The 21,668-nt window shown below is 38.7% G+C and overlaps 1 protein-coding gene across 6 annotated transcripts in view; it reads right to left on the reverse strand.

Moving 5' to 3' along the window:
• The window catches only part of FABP6 (fatty acid binding protein 6), a 57,104-nt gene that overhangs the window by 18,013 nt on the left and 17,423 nt on the right, over positions 1–21,668 (reverse strand). For 5 of the 6 annotated variants that reach the window (XR_009743969.1, XR_009743967.1, XR_009743968.1 and 2 more), the window contains exons 2-5: positions 7,499–7,603; positions 6,495–6,670; positions 4,770–4,859; positions 665–823 (exon numbers count right to left, since the gene is read on the reverse strand). Coding sequence is in view for 1 of the 6 variants with exons in the window: in XM_061456600.1 (XP_061312584.1) it covers positions 4,106–4,159; positions 4,770–4,859; positions 6,495–6,670; positions 7,499–7,603 (425 nt within the window). In the remaining 5 variants the exon portion in view is untranslated. Of the gene's footprint in view, positions 1–664; positions 824–4,031; positions 4,160–4,769; positions 4,860–6,494; positions 6,671–7,498; positions 7,604–21,668 lie in introns of those variants that run through there. The other variant, XM_061456600.1, reaches the window with a different exon arrangement.

Genomic DNA, 21,668 nt, shown 5'->3' on the forward strand with positions numbered 1-21,668 from the left:
TGGTATCAAGCTAATAATTTCTTCCATTCAGCAGGCTAGAGCAATCTTCTTGACTTTTTTTTTTTATTAAATGCAAACTATAACTGAGGAGGCAGTACTCATCAGAAATACTCTAGAACTTTAGAGAACTTTGTCTTTTATTCTGTTAGCTTTATATTTATATTAAACTTTATTTTCAGAAGACTTCAGTGTGTGCTTTTGTCTTTCAAGAGTCATAAAGAACAACATACACAGGGAAGGGGGGAGGGAGGTGGGGGGGAGGTTTCCGTCACCCTTATAGTTTTTGCATCATGTGCAGTGTTATACTTTGGACTGCCATTGTGCTTAATGGTGAAAATACTTGCTAAATTCCCAGTGAAAGTTTCTAATAAACACGCCACACAGCTGAAGTACTCTCTTCCTTTTGTGGTTTCTCCTTAGCTTTTAACAGCTAGTAAAAAGTACATGTCTATACCTTCAAAATAATTGATCTGAGCAGTCATAATGTTTTATAGAAGAGTGGTAAGACCTGTGATGGAAAGACCTTGCTAAAAAATAAATTGTGAAAGATTAGACAGATCAGGATATTTGGTCACTGCACAAGAAAGGCAGAAAATGTGCAGAGACAAGGTGGAGATACAAAAGCAGATCAGATGGCCAGTGTGTTTTGGAGGTGCTATCTTACCTGAGGAGATTGACAGACTGAATAGGAGAATACAGCTATACATTCAGTCTTTCTTCTGGTGACTACATTCTAAGCAGGAATTGTGCATTGACTTCCATGTTCCATATGTGCTGTTGTATCGTGGGTGGAGTTGGGGCAGGTTAAGTCCAAGAGCAGCCTTTGAAAGGGGAGAGATCTATTAGAATTTGAGTTGGCTTAATACTGCTGACTGACAGCTCTCTCCCCAGTGCCTTGAATGTTGGTGGCAATTCCACACATTTAATTTCTAGGTAAATACTTTTTCATGTCTCTGGTTATTTGTTTTTCTCTTCTGTCAAAACACCTCATCAGGAAGAACAAATGTAAAAGTGCAGCCCACATAAAGCTGCTCTGTCTGGAGTGATCTGCAGAGGTGCATGCAAAGCTGAGTTAATTTTTAAACAAATGAATTTTTCTTATATTGTGCTTGTGCTGTTTGATGGTGTCACTGATCTATGTCTATAGTCATAGATCAGAATTTTTACAAGTTGATTAGCTTGTATTTCCCTGGCAGCCTTGGAAGCAAGGAAAGCTGCTGCAGAAGCAAATGCAGCAAGACATGGCTCAGAATACAAAATGGGCTATGGCACTAGTTACTCACAGGGGGGAGGATGTTGCACAGGTAACCATAACCAAAGAGAAAGCTGACATTAAAATAAAACCCCCAAATATATTAGTGAGCCCTGACAAGAGCTGCAGCAGGATACAGATGGAAGAAGTCTGCCAATGTTGATCAGGCAGCAATGGTTAAAATGAGCTTTAAAAATCTTGCACCTGCAGCTTGCTGCTTTTTTAAGCAGGAAACTACTACCCTCTCCCTATTTGTAAGAAAGCCACAACTTGGTGTTTGCAAAGTTGTCAAAGCCGCTGTTTGATCCTTTTGTTTTAGCGAGTTTTACACACTGTAGTGAACAATTTAAAGCGTATATAATGCTCTTTGATCAGTCTAATCAACTCACCAGTAACGTGTGCAGGTGTTGCTGAACAAAATTTAGTTTAGTACTATTTTTTTACTGAGAAGTCTAGATACTAGCAAATGTGGGCCAAACTGGTGGATTCTTGGTGACAATTTTGTGCAAGTTGCACCCCACAAGGGGTTTATTTTGCTCTCTGCTGCCATTTCAAGACAAGCCAGCTGAAAAGGCAGCAATGCTTTTTTTTTTTACCATGTGAAAGCACCCCTTAAATGCTTTCTAGAGAGGCTAGCTAAGAATCCCACCCTTCAAGCATTGTTGTCTGTATAATGAAGAGTGAGTTAATCACATGTAGAATGTGAAAACAAAATGCGCCAGTTGTGTAAGCTAAATATAGTTGCCTCTAGAACTGGAATTAGTGGTGCCTTGTTTCATTTTGTTTTCAAAGCAGGGAATCATAAGGTATCAGCATCACCTGCTTCAGAGAAGGCTCTTGGGAGAGTAAATGGTTCAGACAAAACAGCACTATCCCTTAATTCCACTAAAAGCTTTAGTTTCATATAACATTTGCCCAATGTCTACCTCTGCCTAACTCTATGGGTCACTCTGTGTAATTCATTAAGTGTTGAATATGACAGGCATATTCTAAACCCAAATGTTCTAAGATGTCATATTTGCACAACAATGTACTAGCTCACCTGAACTCAAACAAGGAGTAAGCCTAGAGAGATCCCTTATTGCTTCTCAATATAATTTCATATAACTGAAGAGGCTGAATTTCAGCAGAATTCTATGAAATCGGTAGATTTGTTTGTGTAAGTACCAGAAAAATGTCTGAAGATTGAACAGGTTTCAGATTTTACTTGTGTTTAATTAGAGCTCAGCATTATGCTTTGCCTTGCAGAGTAAGCAATACATTGAGCAACACCTGGTCATAAGACCCATGTAGCCTGTTTGGGTTAAACTGATGGAGTTTGGATGAAACCTTGTTGCAGCTGGAAAATTTAGTAATCTCTATTGAGGAAAAAATATAAAAAGGAATCAAAAGCCTTTTTAAATGCAACATACCAAAATGATTGGCATTAACAGTGAGACAAGGAGGCACAAAAGCACAATCAGTTCTAAGTTTGATGGCTTTGTAATGGAAAATAACTGGGGTGCTTGAAGGTAGTTGACATAGTTTTAGGTCCTTAGGACCTTAGTACAAAAAGTGTAAGAAAAGCAGACTAGAGAAACAACCTGGGGATGGGGAGTATTTGGGACTAGCAGATGTCCAGGGTGGGTACAGTTAAACTAACTGATAAATGGAAGGCCAGGATAATTGCTATGTTTGTGGTGTTAATGAACCCATTAAGCTGGTGCTTCCAAGACTGCCAGAAGTTATGAAGAACAATGGAGAAGTAAACGATCCTCAAAGACCACCATCACATTTTTGTATACATGCGGGAAACTTTTTTGAAAATTATATAATTCAAGCATAGCCTCATGAATATGTATAGTATGCCCAGTGATTATATAAGGATGGCCTGAGTAGCAATACAGGGACACACGTTAGGAGGAGCTATCCCCCGTGTCTCCGGGAGCCGCAATAATGAATACCTGCTTGTCAACTTGAAACTGTTGGCGAGTTTGTTCCTGGAGTTTTCTCCGAATCAGTTGTCATGTACCCAATCAGAAAATGAATTTTGTGTACACAAGACACATGCCCTGGCTAGTTACTGGTTAGCTTGAGAGGCCAAACAGCTCAGTGGATCCAGAAGGCAAGACAAGCTGGAAAAAAAAGAGCATGAAAAGGGAAAATCTTTGTGGACCCAGTATTGGCCAGAAGTGGTTTAGAACAGTGAATCCAAAAACTTTTATATTTAATTCCTGCTGTGTCAAGAGAACAGGTTCGCATATGCACTTTATGTAAATAACAGGACTGAACTGAGAAAATAAGACTTCCACATTTTTTCATAGGAGCCTGTCTGTAAAACCTTAAATATCTTCTAGGAATTCAGGTCAGGAGGGGATATTGACAACAATGAGAAAACCATGATAGCAGTATGAAAGCTTATATTTTAATGAATGATACACTGACTTTCTCTTGTTTTCAAGCTCCTAAATTTCTGCCCTCCAACCAGTAATAGGACAAAAGGCATTTATCAGGTATTGCATTTTGATGTACACTTTGGGCAGAGTACTGTCTTATTCTCTAGACAGAAACTGAATAGAACTTCTATTAAGTAGGTGGAAGACAACATTTGAAAATGCTAAGTATGCATCATACCCTGAAAGACTGGACAGCATCACCCAATGCTTTGTTGCATCTTCTGATTTTTGCATTCTGATTTTCTAGTATTTGTCAGATCTTTAGGCATGGAGTATGATTAATTTTGAGGATAACATTACTCTGAAAACCAATTCTTCATGTTTGTAAATACAGTGAAAGAGAGTGAGAAAGACAATCCGTATTTATTTGTATTGTTGAATGTTTTCCAGTGCACTGGAAGAGACTGGCTTCACTGTCTTAAGCAATCCTTTTGCTGACCCTTTTGTAGACTGCACCAGAAGCAGTAGAAATCTGGAATAAAGAACAAATTAAAATTGGGTTGAAACTGCAATTATAGCTTCAGTGTCACAAATTAAAAGACCTGCTGACTGGCTCACAGAACCTATCCTTTACTGAAGCAACATTCACCCTTGGGTAGAAGACATTAAAAAATAAGCTTAATGGCATTGTCAAGTTTGAAATATACAGTGCAAAAATATTGTTACACAAAAAGCTTTAGAGGTTTAGGGATAACTTAAATGTATCCTGCTTTCAGCACCTCCAAGTTATCAACAAAATGGCAATATAGCTTTGGAAGATCATTGAAACTACAATACTTACAGTAAAACTTGTAAACAGGATTGTCAAACATCATGTTTTCTGATTCTCAAAAATTTTCCTGAACTGACTTATGTCTGTGCCAGTCATATCTGAGTGCATCTTCAACAGACACTAACCATAAGTAAGTTACTCTGTGAATCAAGAAAGGATGCTTATCCTCCCTGAAAGGAATCACTTACTGCTTTTGGAGAACAATTATCTCATTTGTGTAAAACTCAGGATTTTAAGCCTGCTACTTTTGAGGTGGTTTTTGTTAGTTGGTTTGGTTTTTATAAGCTAACCTGGATATTTGAGAACTCACCTCCACAAGCTTTCCTCCAGAAATCTCTGAAGTATGGCGATAGTTGGGAAAATCAGCTACTAATTTCCCATCTTCCATTTTTACAGTTGCCTGTAATAGAGAAAGGTTTAATATTCCCTGGGGTTACTGGCATTTTTATTATCAGATACACAGTAAACAGCTGTACACCTGATGCTGAAGCTTTTACCTTTAAAAATATTGTCGTGTATTACACATGCAGCTTCATGAACAAGACTAAAATGTTGGTGCTTTAGTTCTTATATGTTCACAATTTAAATAGAAAAATGTTCATCTAACAGTCCATCTAACAAGTAGCATTCTCTGATACCAACAACCTGCTTGCAAGCAGCACGAAAGTCACTGTGCACAAGTGATGTGGATCTTTACCCTAGATCCTGTACCAATTGCTGTTAAAGGTTCTTCTGTATGGAAGAAGTATGCCAGAAATACTACAGCAGCCCAGCTGAGCACCAAAACTAGGTATGTAATTCCATCACAAAATCAGTCTTGTCTGTGTAACTAGTCAGTCTTATCTTTGCTTTTAGCAATAAAAACAGATGAGGCAGTTATACTTCAAGGGGAAAAAAAAAATAATTTGCAGAATGAAGAGTGGATATATTCTACCACGTACCAGAAAACCATGTTACTAACTTACATATTGTTCAGCAACACTATACTATAAAGGCGGTGGTTTCTCTACTGAGTCATTTACTCTGCCTCCATCTTTGGTTACTTAATAGGCTTGAATTGCTGAAGTGCCAGAGTCACAAAGAATGGAATTTGGAGTATTTCAGAATTGTTAACTTTGCAATAGTTTGACCAAGTAGAATTGTGTCTTATTCTATCTGTCAGGTTTCACAAAGACTTCTCAAAGCCAAAGAAATAGTTTTTTACCTTCCATAAACAGAAAGGTGTGACTAAAAAAGTTCTGGAAATCATGCAATGCTATTGTTAAGCTCTGTTTGCTACAGCTCTCTGATGCAACTACTGGTTTTCCTGTCTGTCCAATATGTATAAAACATTTATCCAGTTATTTACTGCAGGGTTTTGGACACCTCACAGATGCAGAGTTTAGCTATCCCAAACTGTCTTATTCCTTTAAATAGTTGAGAAATTAATAAGGTAAATAAAGCAACAATTTTACAGCAGGTTTTGTATCCAGATTTTGTCTGTGACATGAGCAGATCAGTACTGTGTAATCTTCCATCTTGCAAGAGGCTGCTTAACTTGCAGGTTGCTCTGTACTTCCAATAGGAAGGAGGATACAGAAATATTTTTTTCCCGACCTTCACTTTATACAGCCTTTTGTTTAAGGCTCAGGTACAAGTGACTTCAAAAGGTGAGCACTGCAGACAGGCATGGGCAAAGCTAGAGACCACAGCACTCCCCTCAGCATACTGCAGCTGCTGGACCATGACACAGCTGCCAACTAACTATAGAGTTGCAATGAGCATTATGTTTGCTTGAGCTGCAATACCAGTAGGTTCTTGACACTCTACCCTCATTCTTTATTAGTACATACAGTTCTGAAGCTGTAGTTCTCTTTAAAATCAGATTTAAATATTTTGCTAGGGGCATCAAGAAATGGAGGCAAATTCCATGTTTCTAAGCTATGACAGATGAGAAAATCAAGTTAAGGAAGATGTGCCTGAGACAGATTTGATTTTCACCCTAAATTAAAAGACAACTGAGACAGGGTAGAACTGAAGAGCTAAATGAACTTACCTTGAACTTTTTACCACCCATTGTCTCCATGTCTGCTTCCTTGCCAACTGTGAATACGTTGGTCGTGGTACGGCCTCCTGGGAAATGCTGTGTCCAGGTGAAGTCATTTCCATTTTGCACCACCTCAGTGACTATTTTGCAATTCCTTCCCATTTCAATTTTGTCACTGGGGAGACCTTAATCAATAGAAACATACAGTTTATCAAATCTAATAGCTTACTAGCTGTATTTGAATTGAAGCATGCTAATGGTATGTTTGTCCTTAGCAGTTTCAAAGCCCTGAGTTTAAATGACTGGTATAAAGGAAACTATAGGTACACAGCAGTGCATGTGCTAAAATAAGTTTTAGTCTTACATCCTTTTCCCTGAGAAGCGATAAACAGAATACATGTATAGATACAATATATGTGGAAATAACCCCTTCTATTAACCTCCACATGCAGATGAGTGCAATTCAACATGTATGAACTTTTGTATGTGCCTTTGCTATGTAGCTGCACATACCTATTCACTATGTGCTAGCGCTATTTAAATTAATAAACACAAGCACTGAACTTATGTGTTCAGATCATAGCGTCCATAAAAAGCTTTTATGGGGTAATCTCTGAAACAGATTTGCAGTCTTCTGAAAGCATTCACAGAAACCTGTTACTGTGTAAGATTTTGACAAGTGTTTTCATACTAAAGTTATACCCCTACTCATGAATGGGACAGAAGAAGTTACCTTCACAATCATCAAACTGCAAACAACTTGCCCCTTCATTCTACTGTCACTGAAATGAAATACTAATTCTGTAAAACAGGACTATTTTCTGCAGCTAGCAGTGCTTAAGTGCCATAAGAATGAAAACTGAATCGCCTTGCTGAAGTGTAGAGCGCTTCTACCACTTTTAGCCCCTGTGGATCTCAGCACATTTCAGTAAAAAGCACTTCAAAAAAGGAAAAAAAAAAAGGCTTTTTAACTAATTTATAACCTTGAAGTCTTACACCCACAACATACTCACCAATCTTCGTCACAAAGTCATCATAGTTCTCATCGCCTTCAAACTCGTATTTGCCTGTAAATGCCATGTTGCCCTGGTAATGTGGCTTGTAGAGCAGAGTAGCAGCTGGAACAAAGAATGGAGATGTGCAGATGGCTTGAGGCCCCGGTTTTTGTAAACCAGCCCAAGCTGTTCAGCCCACCTATATCCACACCCCTTGGAAATATACTTTTATGATGTGTGTGAGTCACTAGCATGGATGCCGTTGACCTGTATGAAAATCAAGGTTATAATTCAATTATACATCCTTGGAAATAATGTGGAGATCAGCAGAAATCAGGGACAAAAGCTCAGTTTCCATTTTAGTGCATATTTAAACAAAGTGATACATTTTTTCTTTCAAGATTCCACTGCTTTTTGCATTCAGGATAGAATAATGGTAAAATATGTTACAAGGGGAGAAAATGGCTTCAAAGCAGTGTCCTGAGATTTCAAAATATGAAACAAGCTGTACAGATTCCTAAGTAATTCTGGCAGGATATGGGCAGTGAGAGGGTTCAGGGTAAATTACTGCACCTGCACATGTCTTAACCTTATCTCCATATAGAAAAAAAGAAAGAAGTATAAAATATTTTACATTACTCAGATATAAAGTACGTTAGATACCTCCATGGCATGATGTTTGCATACCTTATTTAATATTGAGAGACAAACAGTCTTGTGTATTGCTTAGGAAGTGTTTGCACAAGGTATAAAAGCTATATTTTGGAGCAGCAGAGTTCTGATTTATGCAAGAGAATCATATGTTAAAAGACAAGAAGTCTGACGGATAATTTAGAATGCATACAGGAGGTGTCCTGTGCCTATCAAATCCACTGTCACACACAGTTAGCAGGGTAGGAAATTCCCAGCTGCTGTGGATTGGCATAGCTCCACTGTTTTTAATCCGAGGAAAACTATTCCTAAAATTTATGTGAGAATGGCACCATAGATTGGAATTTTTATTTAATTAATGAATTCAGGAAGGAACAGAAAATCAAAAAGGAAACTCCCATTTTGCCCAGTTTTATGAAAATCTGGAGTAATACATAACGCAAGTTCAACAAGTGTTGCTATGTGCAAAGTGGGTTCCATTTCTTAAATGCAATTAATGTAATCCCACATGCTAATACAATGATATGTCTATTTAGAATAAAGAAACTGTTCAGAAAAACAGGAACATAGACTAAGTGATTAAAAACATGAAAAACAAAGGTCCACTAAACTTCACCACTGCTCTCCTTGGTGTACTTTCACATTAATGTATTCTATCTAACCATTTCTGAATTTCTAGTTAATACTTACCCATACTACACTCTATCAGAGATCAAGACAAGATTCAGTCATGGAATGAGACTTCAGAAAAATGTTAAATATCATGTATCATGGTATATCATTATGGTTAAACTCTACAAAGTAGAAACACTGTTACATCTAATAGTTTTATGATCAATAACACTGTCTTTGAGTTCACACAGTCAGTTGTACACTCCCTCAGCTCTAAATCCTGCATGTTGGAGGGCGTAGTGTAGTTTGCAAGCTCTTGTACTGAACTGAGAAAGAACGGTGCCTCTTAGCAAATGCTGCCTCCTACAAGTCTTCTCCTTTATGGTCACATACTGGCTGTCTCTTGATGCAGCCTCACAGATTTGGGATTGGATATAGATTATGTCATACCAGCATTAAATTCTAGAGGAACTAGAAATAAGTCTGCCTATATCCAAATATTTTGTCACAGCATACTACAATAAGCCCTTAAATTAGTAAATGTTGGGGGTTAAGGTTTCATTAAACTTAAATATATTTGCTATGTACTCATATATTTAATGGCATATCACATGTCAGGGTATGCTGCAACTCAATGAAAAGAATCCTCTCTAATTTGTATTATTTTTTCAATTTTACTTGCTAAGCTGCTTTCTTCTGTACAAAGCCTCCGCTGGTCCTAAGTTGTACGGCCTTTAAACCAATGACAGAATTCACAGGGCATGTGAGTTTTGAATAGGAAAACATTCCCTGCCTTAGGAAAATTTCTGCAGTTTCAACACTTTTCCTTAGAGGGGAAAAATGAGATGGATTCAGAAGAACACACTGACTGATGGGTGAAAAGTCTGAATCAGGCAAGAAGGGGGCTTCTAATGGAAAAAAAAACTCTGACCAGAAAAAGCTTCAGAAAATTCCGAGTCAGTTTTATGAGAGATTATACCTGTGCATAGTAAAGAGCTTACCTCATGCTCATGGCTTGGGAATTTATGTTATTTCTGGGTTGGTCTTTTACCTACTTCCTTTTCTGAAGTCTGAGAGAAAGTAACTTGAAAATCTTACATTTCATATGAAAGAAAACATTACACTTTCAAATGGAGATGCTTTTTTTGAAGTTTTTAAAAACTTTTTAAAACATTTGCTTGGGGGTATGTGTGTGGCAGGAAAAGAGTTTTCTAGAGCAGATGCAGAAAGTTAACATGAGTGAAGCAGAACAGGATCACGGTCAATTTGTAAAATCAAAATGGAACAAATGTCCTAGGAATTACTGCCTTCCCACCCCTAACCCTTCACTCTCCCCATATTTACTCAGATTTAAATTGTACCATGCTGTGCAGTGGCTGACTATATTGTGCTAGAGTTCATGATGCCACAAAAGCCATACCATCTGCTGTCTGCATGCAATTAAAAGGATGTATCCATACTTGAAATAAAAAAGAGCCACATACCTTCCCTCTGTGAACATTTTCTGTGTCCTATGATTAGCATTCAAAACACAGGAGTGTGGGAGAAAAGTAAGGAACTGGGGGGCTCTGTATCTATTACAAATACATGAGATTCAGGGAAGGGAAAGAGAAACTTTTTTTACCACCAGTGTTTCCTTTGCACTTTTGATGTCTGTAAAATGATTGTGACTATCCCACAACCATATTTGATACTTAGGTTTTTTAATTACAACTCTTTCAGCTTAATCCCAAAATTGCTGAATTTAATGACCAATTGTGCAGGAGCAAACAACTGAAAATGAAACTTTATCAGCTGGACCCAGATGCTTAGGCCCTATCTAAATAAAGAAAACCAGCATTAGTATGGAAAACAAGAACATACACAGAAGCCTCAGTTCTCACTTCCATGGTAAAGCTAAGTAAATGCCAGTTAAGCTACAGCAGTGTAAACTATATACCTTTAATAGAGGCAAACCCCTAGTAATTTCAGTCATACACAGATTTGAAAATACCATTTAGAGGAAAGTATCATTAAGCTTATTTCATACATGGGAAAGCTGAAACACTGAGAGAAAGTGACTTATGAGAGCTTATCGTATAGTGAATGGATGATGAAGGCAGTAAGAAATCTTAAGTGCAGGCACTAACCTAATGTCCACAGTATAGCACATTACTTTCAACATTCTTATAATAAACAAGCCTTCAGAAGCCGACAACAAGAGCTGTGAAACACCATTTGCTTCTAAACAGTTTTACACTTCCTCACTGATGGGATGTGAGAATCCTTACAGCTGTTTAGCACAATTGGCTAAGCAAGCAAGCCCCCAGTTAAAATTCTTATCATCTCCATGTGGCTCAGTGTATACTGAAAGATAACCAGGTAATGTCCAGTCCCAGCTGTGGTTTGGAGAAGTGGGTGACTGCTGAGTCTGTCCTCAGCTTAGCTGAGCACTGAAGGCTTGTCTTGCATTGGGCTCCTGCTGTTCCAGAGAGACATGCACAACCCTGTGAAGAAGGTAAATGAACTCAAGCCATAAACTCTTCTGTTTACATAAAACATACTGGGAAACAATACTACTGGCATAGTAACACCACATGGACCTTGGAGGATAGATCGAACTGGATAAGAAAAATGCCACAGCTCTGTGGAGCAGGAAAAAGATAATCAGAGTATATGAACAGTACTTGAGCCTTTATGTTCTCTCTCTCAAGATCAAATTACATTGATAGCTTTCTTGCAATGTGATATAAAAATGCTGACATCTACACAACTATAAAATACTTAGAGCTTGCCTGCAGTAGGAATGTTGCAGCATAGAGCCAGTGTGTAGTATAGTAAGTTACCAATGAGTAACTATTTGACTGGGTGGGTCATTCTTGACACACATAAAGTATGAGTTTATTCACCTCCAGGGAGTTGGACACTAACACTGTACATGAGATTTCCAGAACAGGTTACCAGCATCCATCCAAACAATAAAGGTAAGGCTACACAGTGTTAATAAATGCACTTGCTCTGCCTGGCTGCTCAGGATCAGAATCAGCACAGAATAAGTTCTGAGCGAACATGCAGTCATCTCTACCTGTTTGTGCAGAGAAGTCTTTGATGTGCATTGTGAATTTGCACCTGTGTTTCTGCTCACTTATTCCAAAACAAATCCTTATTTTCATTCCTGCCTTGTTATAAAAATGTAGCAAAATTCAATAATGTATTGGAGAATGAAGAATTTCACTAAGTGGCCTTCCAAACACTGAGTCAGAACAATGTTTATTCCAAGAATAAAGGAAAAAGAGGCCCTCTGAATTTACTGCAGTTACAGTCACTTGTACAATTGTGTTAGTTTTCAAGGTCTCTATCTCTTAAGTTTCAGCTAAAACCAGTATTCATTTAATGACCTTACACTTTGCATTTACAGTATTATTTTCCTGCCTCTTGGGAGCTGTCAGCATGTGATGTTGCTTTTGCATACCCCTACAGCAGTGCTTCATCCTTGGTGTGCTGATCACTGAAATAAAGGATGCAGAGAACTCCAGAGTTATCCAGTAAAAATAAAATAAAATAAAAATCCATGTCTATGTATACATGTATTTTAAATACAAGTATTTAATCCATTTTAACTGCTACAATGTAGTTGAATGGATTAAATTTCTCCTCTCTTATAAGGAAAGACTGTGGGAGCTGGGCCTATTTAGTCTAGAGAAGACTGAGAGGGAATCTCCTTAATGTATATCAATATCTCAAAGGTGGATGCCAGAAGGATGGTGCCAACTCTTTTCAGTGGTGCACAATGAGAGAATGAGGAGCAATGGCCATAAACTAACACACAGTAAGTTTCACCTCAACATAAGGAATAACTTCTTTATGTTGAGGGTGGCAGAGCACTGGAACAGGCTGCCCAGGAAGGTTGTAGTCTCCCTCTGCAGAGACATTCAAAACCCACCTGGACACATTCCCACGCAACCAGTTCTTTGTGGCCTTGCCTTGGCAGTGGGTTGGACCAGATGATGTCCAGAGGTCCCTTCCAGCCATAGCAATTCTGCGAGTCTGTGAATGTAGAGTCTGCACTCTCCTGCAGACAACCTTGGCTATATCATTTTTGTGCTTAACAGAACTCAGTTCAAATCCAATTGAATTAACAGCTATAACTGAGACTAGTGATAAAAATAAAAGATACTTCCCTGGCACAAGGTGAGAATCATAACAGAGAAAGGCAAAAGAATAAAAAGCTTCAGGTGCAAAAGCTGACAACATGTTTCAGAAAGTGCCATTATCGTCAGCGTACTTGGCACTGTCATTTTCAACGGAGAAATACGCAGCTGTTCTTTATGTAGGTCACATCAACTACCGTTGTTCCATAGGAGACTGTCTGCCATCTGGTGGCCTACGCTCAGGGCCCGGATGGCAGGGAGTGGGTCCTGCTCAGCCCACTCCTCACCCATGTAAACCCCTGACTTCAGTCAGAACATACCAAGATCTGCAGTAGCCCCGTGCCACAGCTGAATCTCAAAGAGGGATTGCTTATCTCATTCTGGTTATAATCAGCTCAGTAAGAATCATGTTAAATATATTATTTATACTGGTATATATAAAAATATATCAGTTATTTATACAAGCAATTACCTTCATATATTTCATCTTGGGATATAGCTCTAAATGAAGATGATTTCTTAAGCATTGCTTTATGGCAGCACTGACATATCATATAGCATTAGCCTTTGCTTAAACACAAATCCATTTGTATTGCTATCTTGCCAATCAACAAGACACAGGACTGTGCTTCACACAGGTTTAATGCAACATTTTAGGTCAGGGGCCAAACACTGGCTTCCCTGGATTCAGGGGGAATCATCTGCAGTTGAACCAAAACTTCAATGTAATTAAGTGACTTTACTTGCAAATGCTGTTTGCAGCCCACTGGCATTTGTAAAACCCACTGAGTGGGTTCAGGTGACAAACAAACACAAATAAGAGTGTGCATGTTTAGAGGAACAGTGCTGCTTGCAGACAGAATGGAAGGGTTACAACCTTACTCTGTGAGGTCTGAGATGCACAGACACCTTAGACCTCTGATTTTGTCTCACCAAGCAGGACCCACCCCCCCCCAAACAACTGAAACCCATGCATTCATAGTTGTGCTTACCTAACTTTGTAACCTGAGTCACTCTCCCAACATCAACATAATAAATCTCATCTTTGAATGTATATTGTCAGGACTATGGTTACAATGAGAAGTTATGCAGAAAAGCTCAACACTGAATTTATCAGGATGACATGAGTTACAACTGTGTGGCTATTGTTGACAGCATAAATGAGCTGTCAAAGACTTAGAACTCTTGTGGAAGCTTATACCCAAAGGAAAAGTTCATCAAAAGTGAGCAGTTAATCCCTTCTGTCTCCCAAGCCAGCTACCTCTGATATGCAAAACAGCTGAGTCTTCAAATGCTGGTCGGAACAGAGAGAACTTTCAAGAACCAAATCAAAGGCCTTGGACACCATTACTTTCAGAATTTACTTGCTGCAAAGTCATAAATACAACACTTTTGCATTCCTTTTGTCATGTCAGAGTCACCCTGCCCTTGAATGTCTTCCAACATGCTTTAAAGTTTATTAACCTTTCAGATGTGTTGTATAAAGCCAGCTGAGATACACTCAAAGACAAAATGGAGATAAGGAAAGTAATTCCATTACTGAATGAACTAGGCTGAGTAACTATCTTTGAAGTGCTTTTAGAAGTGGAATGCAATTGAACAAGGAGTACAGATTCAAAATAAAAGTAGGAACTCTCCAGTGAAAAGAAAGTTGCACTTAATGATTCTTTCAGAATGAAACCTGATCAGGAAAGCTTGTAAATTCTTAAAACAGCTGTATCTGGCAATTATTCAGCAATCCTCCACACTAAATGGCTAATGATTATTAATTCCTTTGGTATTTCGAGTAATCATTCATAATGAATTTAGAATGAACTCATTTGGCGTTAATGTAATATGTAATTCCATGGGAGCCCTATTACAATGTTGCCTTATAAAGTATCCATTTAGTACAGGACTAGGTGTTACTATTCTAAACCCGTAAGCAGTAGAAAAGTACCTACAAGCAAGACATGGCTGAAGTTTCAAAAAGCTATTGCTTGCGTACCAGAGATGCTCCAGCCAGCTCTACAGGACTCCTACAGGTGACACAGTACTGACTCTGTCTTTGACCCAGAGGTGGCATTCTGATGGGTAGGATCGCCCTAACAAAGAGAGGAAAGAAAGGATCCTAGCAGCAGCTGAGAGAACCATCTGTGAAGGACAAAGGCACAGATCTTCCCAGAATCCAGTATTTTGGGGATTCCATAAAAGGAAATTCAACTATTTTCTGCCAACACATTCTTATCAGGAAAACCTTTAGTTTGGATCTCCACAAAAGTAGTTTCCAGAAAGCAAGGAAACCAAGTGATTCATTCAAGCGGTACAAGCTGGTACAGCTTCTGTAAGAAGTGTTTGGCTTTGCTGCCCCTGACTGGTGTTCCTGATCTCCAAATGCTACCTCAACTGGACTGCTGAGGTCTGGTTTGGGCAACTGAAAAGACAGAAAACTAAACCTAAAGAAAAAAATAAGTAAAAATAAGTGCTTGATTTTCAGATAGTTTCATCAGTTTCCAGCTGACTTGGTTCCCTGAACTGTCTCAGTTGCATGGTCAGGCCCTGCCAGTACGACAGGAGCTATGAGAGAGATGGGAAAGATGAATGGCACCATCATCATCAACATGTAGATCTTTCATTGGCCTAGAGGGGTTGCAAACCACAGACTGAGAGCAGCCTGAGGATGACAGTGCTGTTTAAATTGCTGAAGTGACTCCTATCTGTCCTTTAGTCACCTCTTACTTTGTGCTGGCACAACCCTTTATGCAGTAGGGTAGCAACCAGAGTGAGGGTGTGATTTGAATTAGAAATAGCAAAGATAAAATATAAAGGTATTTTTCAGCTGGATCAGTTCTTTGCATGATCACATAAAGAGCTGTACTGGCATAGCACTAGTACTGGAATGGAGAAAGGAACAAGCAGCTAGAATATCTGCACAAGGTGGCTATGCCACACTGAAGAATGCTCACTGTAATCACAGTCTGAGTTATACATTATGATCTATATGAACAGAATGAAGAAGTCCAAACCAATAATTGTAAACAAGGCTCTGGAGAAGAAAAGCAGAAATATGCTCATGCTGATCTGGTGATGTGTGCTTAGTTCAGGGTCACTGAACAAATTTTCTGCAAGCTGAAGGCTCTACAAATTTTCTGAATTCATTATTTCCTGTTGTCTCTTCAGAGTCCAACACCCAAGTAAATCAAAACAGCACTCCTGGACTTGGAGGCACCAAAACAAAGAACCGGGAAGGACATCTCTGTCTCTTCTGTCTCTTCAGTCTCTTCTGGAATTGATAGCATTCTATGCAGCTTCTTGTCTTTGTTACCATAATGGGCAGTTTATTCCCTGGTATGTAAAAATCCTCTTCCAATTTCTAGTTTAAATCGATGCATGGTTATTCTAGGTCTGTTTGTGCTTGTGCCAGCATTGCCCCTCCTCTTAAGTAGAGCTTCTTTCTCTGAGTTTACCCCAAAATCCATAAGACAGCAGTTATGTTCTCTCTTTTGCTGGGGTAAATAAATTGGGCTAAGCCATGACAAACTGTTAGACAATTCTGAAATGACAGACTTTTTTTACTTCTTCTTATCATCCAACTATTCCTGTTCACTTCCTCCAATTTCATATAACCTTTTTGGAACAGAGGTGACTGGGACCTATAACATTTTCCAGCTCAACAACAGGTTTCATTGGTACACTCCCCACCTTTTAAATTAAGATTATGTTACAGACATCCTAAAATCTTTTGGTTTTACAGTAAGATTGATACCAGCAACTTCTTGTGAATCTAATTGATCCTTTTTATTCAGGATTCTTCTCTTTAATTAATAATATTAAATGTTAACAACTGCATCCAATTCAATGGAGACTGACAGCAGAAATAGGAAGCTCTCTCAATTTTTAAGTTCTAGTAACCACTACAACAGAAGACATGAAGATTTTTGTTATGCCAGTTTTCACTTGTGTAATCTGAAAACACAAAGTAAAAATAATTTTGGCTACTAGCAGTTTGGCTGACACAAAATTGGTAAGATTTCTTTGAAATATCATATTTGGATTAAGAGTCACTATGGAACATTTTGAACCTCAATGGTTTTAGTCTAATACAGTTGCTAAAATGAGATATAATTCAACCTTATCTGCAGTATTCTGCACACTGAGTTAAAGACACTACCTCTACATATTTCTTTGTTCCATATATTTCTACCAGAAGTGCCTAAAAGAAAGTAACTCTAGTTCTAATAAAGTTAGTAACTGACAACCCTAAAGATAGGGATCATTACAACTACTCTTTCAGACTTTTCTGACCAAAATGCAATAGTCATCTCCCCTTTACCTACACAGTTCACGTGATGTGCTGTAAAGATTTTATTACTTGATAGTATCAATACAATTGTACTTGCTGACACATCAGGACAACATGGCTCCATATGGGAGTTTATCTTCAAGGTAATCTAGTCTAATCTGAAGACTTCTGTCACATGGCTGTGGTTTTCTGTGCAATCCTCAGCCATCACCAAAAGTGGGGAAGAAAGCTACGTACTAATGTAAAATGAATGTACACTGTATTAGCATTTAAAATTTATGGGAGCTGATAGCAGGGAGGGTAACTGAATGGGATAGGCTGTTACCACCAAATACCATCACTACCACCAAGAAAAAAATAATCAAATTCTTTCTTAGCCACAATCCACAAGGTACTTGGAAGGTACTGTGCTCTGGAAGCCTCCTCTCTAAAGCTACCCACTAAATTTGTATGATAATTTATTCAAATTAGGCTTAAAAGGCAGCAGGATGAACATGGGCTGAAGCCAGGTCTCAGTGTTTCAGAAACTTACCCTGCTTCTGCAGCACAAACTGGAGCTCTGCATGGGCTCTGGTGGCAGGCCTCTTACCATAGCTGGGCAGTTTGCAGCCCTAGAGCTTGTGTTTTCCCATGCACTGAACAGACTTGCATATCTTACAGTTATTCCTACTTCTCAAATACCTCTTCTGCAGCACCCTGTGGTTGCATTCTAGTAGGCAGCATTCACTCCACTGCAATCATCATAGAATGCTTTGCTCCACCTAAGAAACCAAGGAATTGATGGTTTAGCACACATGACGTTGATTTAGGCTTTCTTGGAGAAATGCTGCACAGAGCTTGCCTTTAACTGCGTCTACTGAAGTCAATAAAGAGCAATATATAACACCATGCTTAACTTGTTTTTCTGTAGGAATTCTGTCAAAAGCTGCTCTGTTCAAAAATCTACAGAAGTAATATAAGGAACAGTGAAAAAAGGAGATTATAAACCAATTATTTGCCTTTCTCAATTTTACTCACATTATTTGCTGTTAAGCATCGGCTACTGCTGTTTAGCCTTTGGATAGAAAGGAAGGAAATTATGGACTTTTAACAACAAACATCTAACGAATAAAAGACTACTATTTAGGCTTGCAAGACAATGTATTTTGTTGTATTAATTGAGAATCTAACAGAAATTGAAGGTGTTGGTAAGGAGTAGTTGAAAAAAATGAGCATGTTTTGAAGCATAGGGACATAGATTAAAAAAGTGGTGCTTTTTAAGACTACAGTTTCACAACTTCCTTATTTTCATGCATCTTCTGTAATCTCAACATCTGTGTATCTGGATCATCAACGGTTACTGAGGCAAATGCATAAAGATGCAGAACTAAAGGAAGGCCAAATTCCCCACTTGGCCTGCCAAGGGAACTCCTTCTACTACAAGGGTTACTCAGAGTTCAGTATGCATGGAATAAACACAGCACACTTTATTATGCATCCTGCTTTCCAGACTGCTGCTCCCCAGCCCTCTATCATTAAAGTAATAGTACTGTATTTTAAATACAGATTATGTAGTTTGCCCTAGGTCATATAAAATCAGATTAATAGCCAGAAAACCTGATTCATTGCTGTCTGCTAAAACAATAGACACCCCTCCACCTCCAGCACATTGCCCTGTATCTCCACCAATTTTCCCAAAGTGTATTAACCTCCAGCTATTGCACTTATAAAACCTGCTGCTGTATTTGTGGACATAAACCCCATGCACAGTTGAATTCTGCTATTCCAAAGGATTCTTTCAGCTGCAGTTCCCAAGTCTCTTTTTTTTTTTTTTTGAAGGCAGTTGACTTTTTCTTATATTTTAAAATCATGTTTACTAGTTCCCTCCCATCTCTTTCACTCTTTCAAGCTTTTCCTCTATTCTTTTCTCCCGCAGGCCACTTGAAGAGTTAGATGGACCAGACAGCTATCTGATGATAAGCTATTTACTACTCCAGTAAGCCAAGCAAGCAAGGATTTTGTCTTAAAAGATCTCAAAGGCAGACATGAGAAACCAGTGTTGGAGTGAATTTTTCTTATGCTGCTGCTGCCTTTATAAAGTGCCATACTGAAAATACTGATGCAGGTTATTTCTGCAGGAACAGAAATAGTCTGAAAATTGCAAAGCACATCTTGAAATACAAGTAAAGCCAGTTTTCTTTGCATGCAAGTACTTTACTGGGGCTTCAGCTAAGCTTTGATGTGTATGATTCACAATTTATTTCCTTAGATACATTTAACAGGGGAAATATGCTTTTGTAGCAGAAAAAATACATCTCGCATCCTATTTCTTCACTATCTCCAAAACAAGCAGATCTTTGCATTGGCTTGTTCCATTAACTGTATCTAGCCTCTAGTGTCTCTCTTCAATGGTTTTATTTCTTCTTGAGTTGGTCAGCAATAAATATGCTGTTATTAATCAAGCAACACTGATGGAAAGCTGGGAAAATGAGACTATGTTATTAAGGGGTGTGATTTTATCTTAAACCCTGGAATAAACCAGATTACTCTTCAAGCTTCCTTCCGGAATCAGAAGGAAAATCTGGAAAACACTTTAAAATTTGACCTTCCACTTGGACAATTTTTTACTTCCTAGCACCAAACAACAGCTGTTTCCCTCCCAAATGATGGGAGAGCAGAGCCAACAATAACAAAAATTAACAGTGACAATAGTTTATTTTTTTAAACTTCATTTTTAACATAAATGTGCACATTTGAATGCCTCGGTTTGGTAACATCTACACATCACTCATCATTCTCAGGATGCTTAAAAATTTGGATGTTGAGCTCAGTAACTGGGTAAGGTGCCAACCTCCCAATGCTGTGGTTCATCTGACACAAAAACGCTTTGACAGAATTTGCACGTAACTTAAAACCCAATTGCATCCACCATTAACACAAGGTTCTAGTGCCCAGGATTATCCTTGTGCCTCCCCTGGTGAGCAGCCTGAGGTGGTTATAAAACCAGCGTGAATTCCTCTGAATGTTTCTCCAGAGCAAGCATGGTCTTTCAGAGGAGGCCCTGAAAATCAGGGAGACATCTGTGTCATGAACCACAGTGCCATCTAGTGATAATGCTCTAATTCGGCTTCTAAACTGAATGAACGCTCAAGTATGTCACAGATAGACTTCTGCCCCAAAATCTGTGCAGCTTGTGCCCTAAATGGCAGGAGATTTAAAGAAACCAAAATACCCCTGCATGATACTGAAAATTTTTGTACGCATAAAATCCAAGATATAGGCAGATTATTAAAGGTCTTGATTGAAAATGCTACTTGGTGCTTGTTTAACAGCAAGTCTTCCACCCACCTTCAAAGCTCTTTTGCTGGAAGCATCTGACAGGTTCTGTAAACACGCCACTATCATCTTCGCTTGAATTTACTCTCTGTTCACACAAAGTGGTTGTTTGGCTCAGGTTGACAAGGGCTGCTTTGCAACAGAACATTACTGCAGTTCAAGGTGGGCTGCCTTTGGCTTTCATTGTGCTTGCTTTTTTCCATTTTGCTTCTTGGCAGAATACAGAATTCTCCACACAGAATAAGCCATGATAATGATTCCTGCATGCAAAGCCAGGATGACAGCAAGGTCAGCCTTTATCATAAAAATCCCTCTCAACTTGCTAATGCAGAGGTGTGATGAGGACATTCTGATATTGATTTGAATTGTCTCTGAGGACTGAAATAGAAATTTCTTCAGCCCTCTGTGATTATTAATTACCAATTCTTTACAGTTCCAGTACACTTTACTCTTGAAACTGTCAATATCCTTTATAAATATGTTGCAAAGGCCACAGGAATTGTGCTAGTACTTTTCCCAAGGTCAGAATGATGGTGAGTCCACCACTGCTTAACACATCTGAAAATTAGTTCTCCCTTTCTGATTGTTGAGCTTCTGTTGCGATTATGGGATAGTTTTCAACATATCCTGGGTATAATCCACTACCCTGCTGTATTCTGGAGCCCGTAAACGAAGCAGGCTGAGATAACTGAAAAGAAATAATCATTTATCCTTCTCTATTCATCTCCTTTGAATGTTAGGCTCACACTTTACATACAGATATCAACTATTTCATGACCTTCACTTTGGCAGATGGGATAGGGGACACAAAATGCTGAAAGAGGGAAAATCAGATGGGAAAGAAGGCTAACATATGGAAAAAACAGAGCTAATACAAAATGGGAGCAGGTCTCCCACTGAGCAATACTGGAATCTGCAATAAAACACTTCATAATTAACAGCAACTAAAGCTATACTTAGAGGATTAAATCTCTGGGTAGCCTGCATTTTTATGCCTAGCTTTCCTCTTGCCACCTGTGGAAATGCTAACACTGAAGGGTATGATGTATGAGGGAAGGCTGAAAGAACAGTGTCTCTTCAGTTTGGAGAAGTGAGGACACGAGGGAGACCATACTGCTTTCTACAGCTACCTTACTGGTGGAAAGAGAGAAGATGGAGTTAGACATTTCAGAGGCATGGTGACAAGAGAACAGACACC

The sequence above is a fragment of the Pezoporus flaviventris genome, unplaced genomic scaffold (genome assembly GCF_033815535.1).
Source record: "Pezoporus flaviventris isolate CSIRO_AGI_PZ_B2104156 unplaced genomic scaffold, CSIRO_AGI_Pfla_v1 ptg000023l, whole genome shotgun sequence".
Lineage (NCBI taxonomy): Eukaryota > Metazoa > Chordata > Aves > Psittaciformes > Psittacidae > Pezoporus > Pezoporus flaviventris.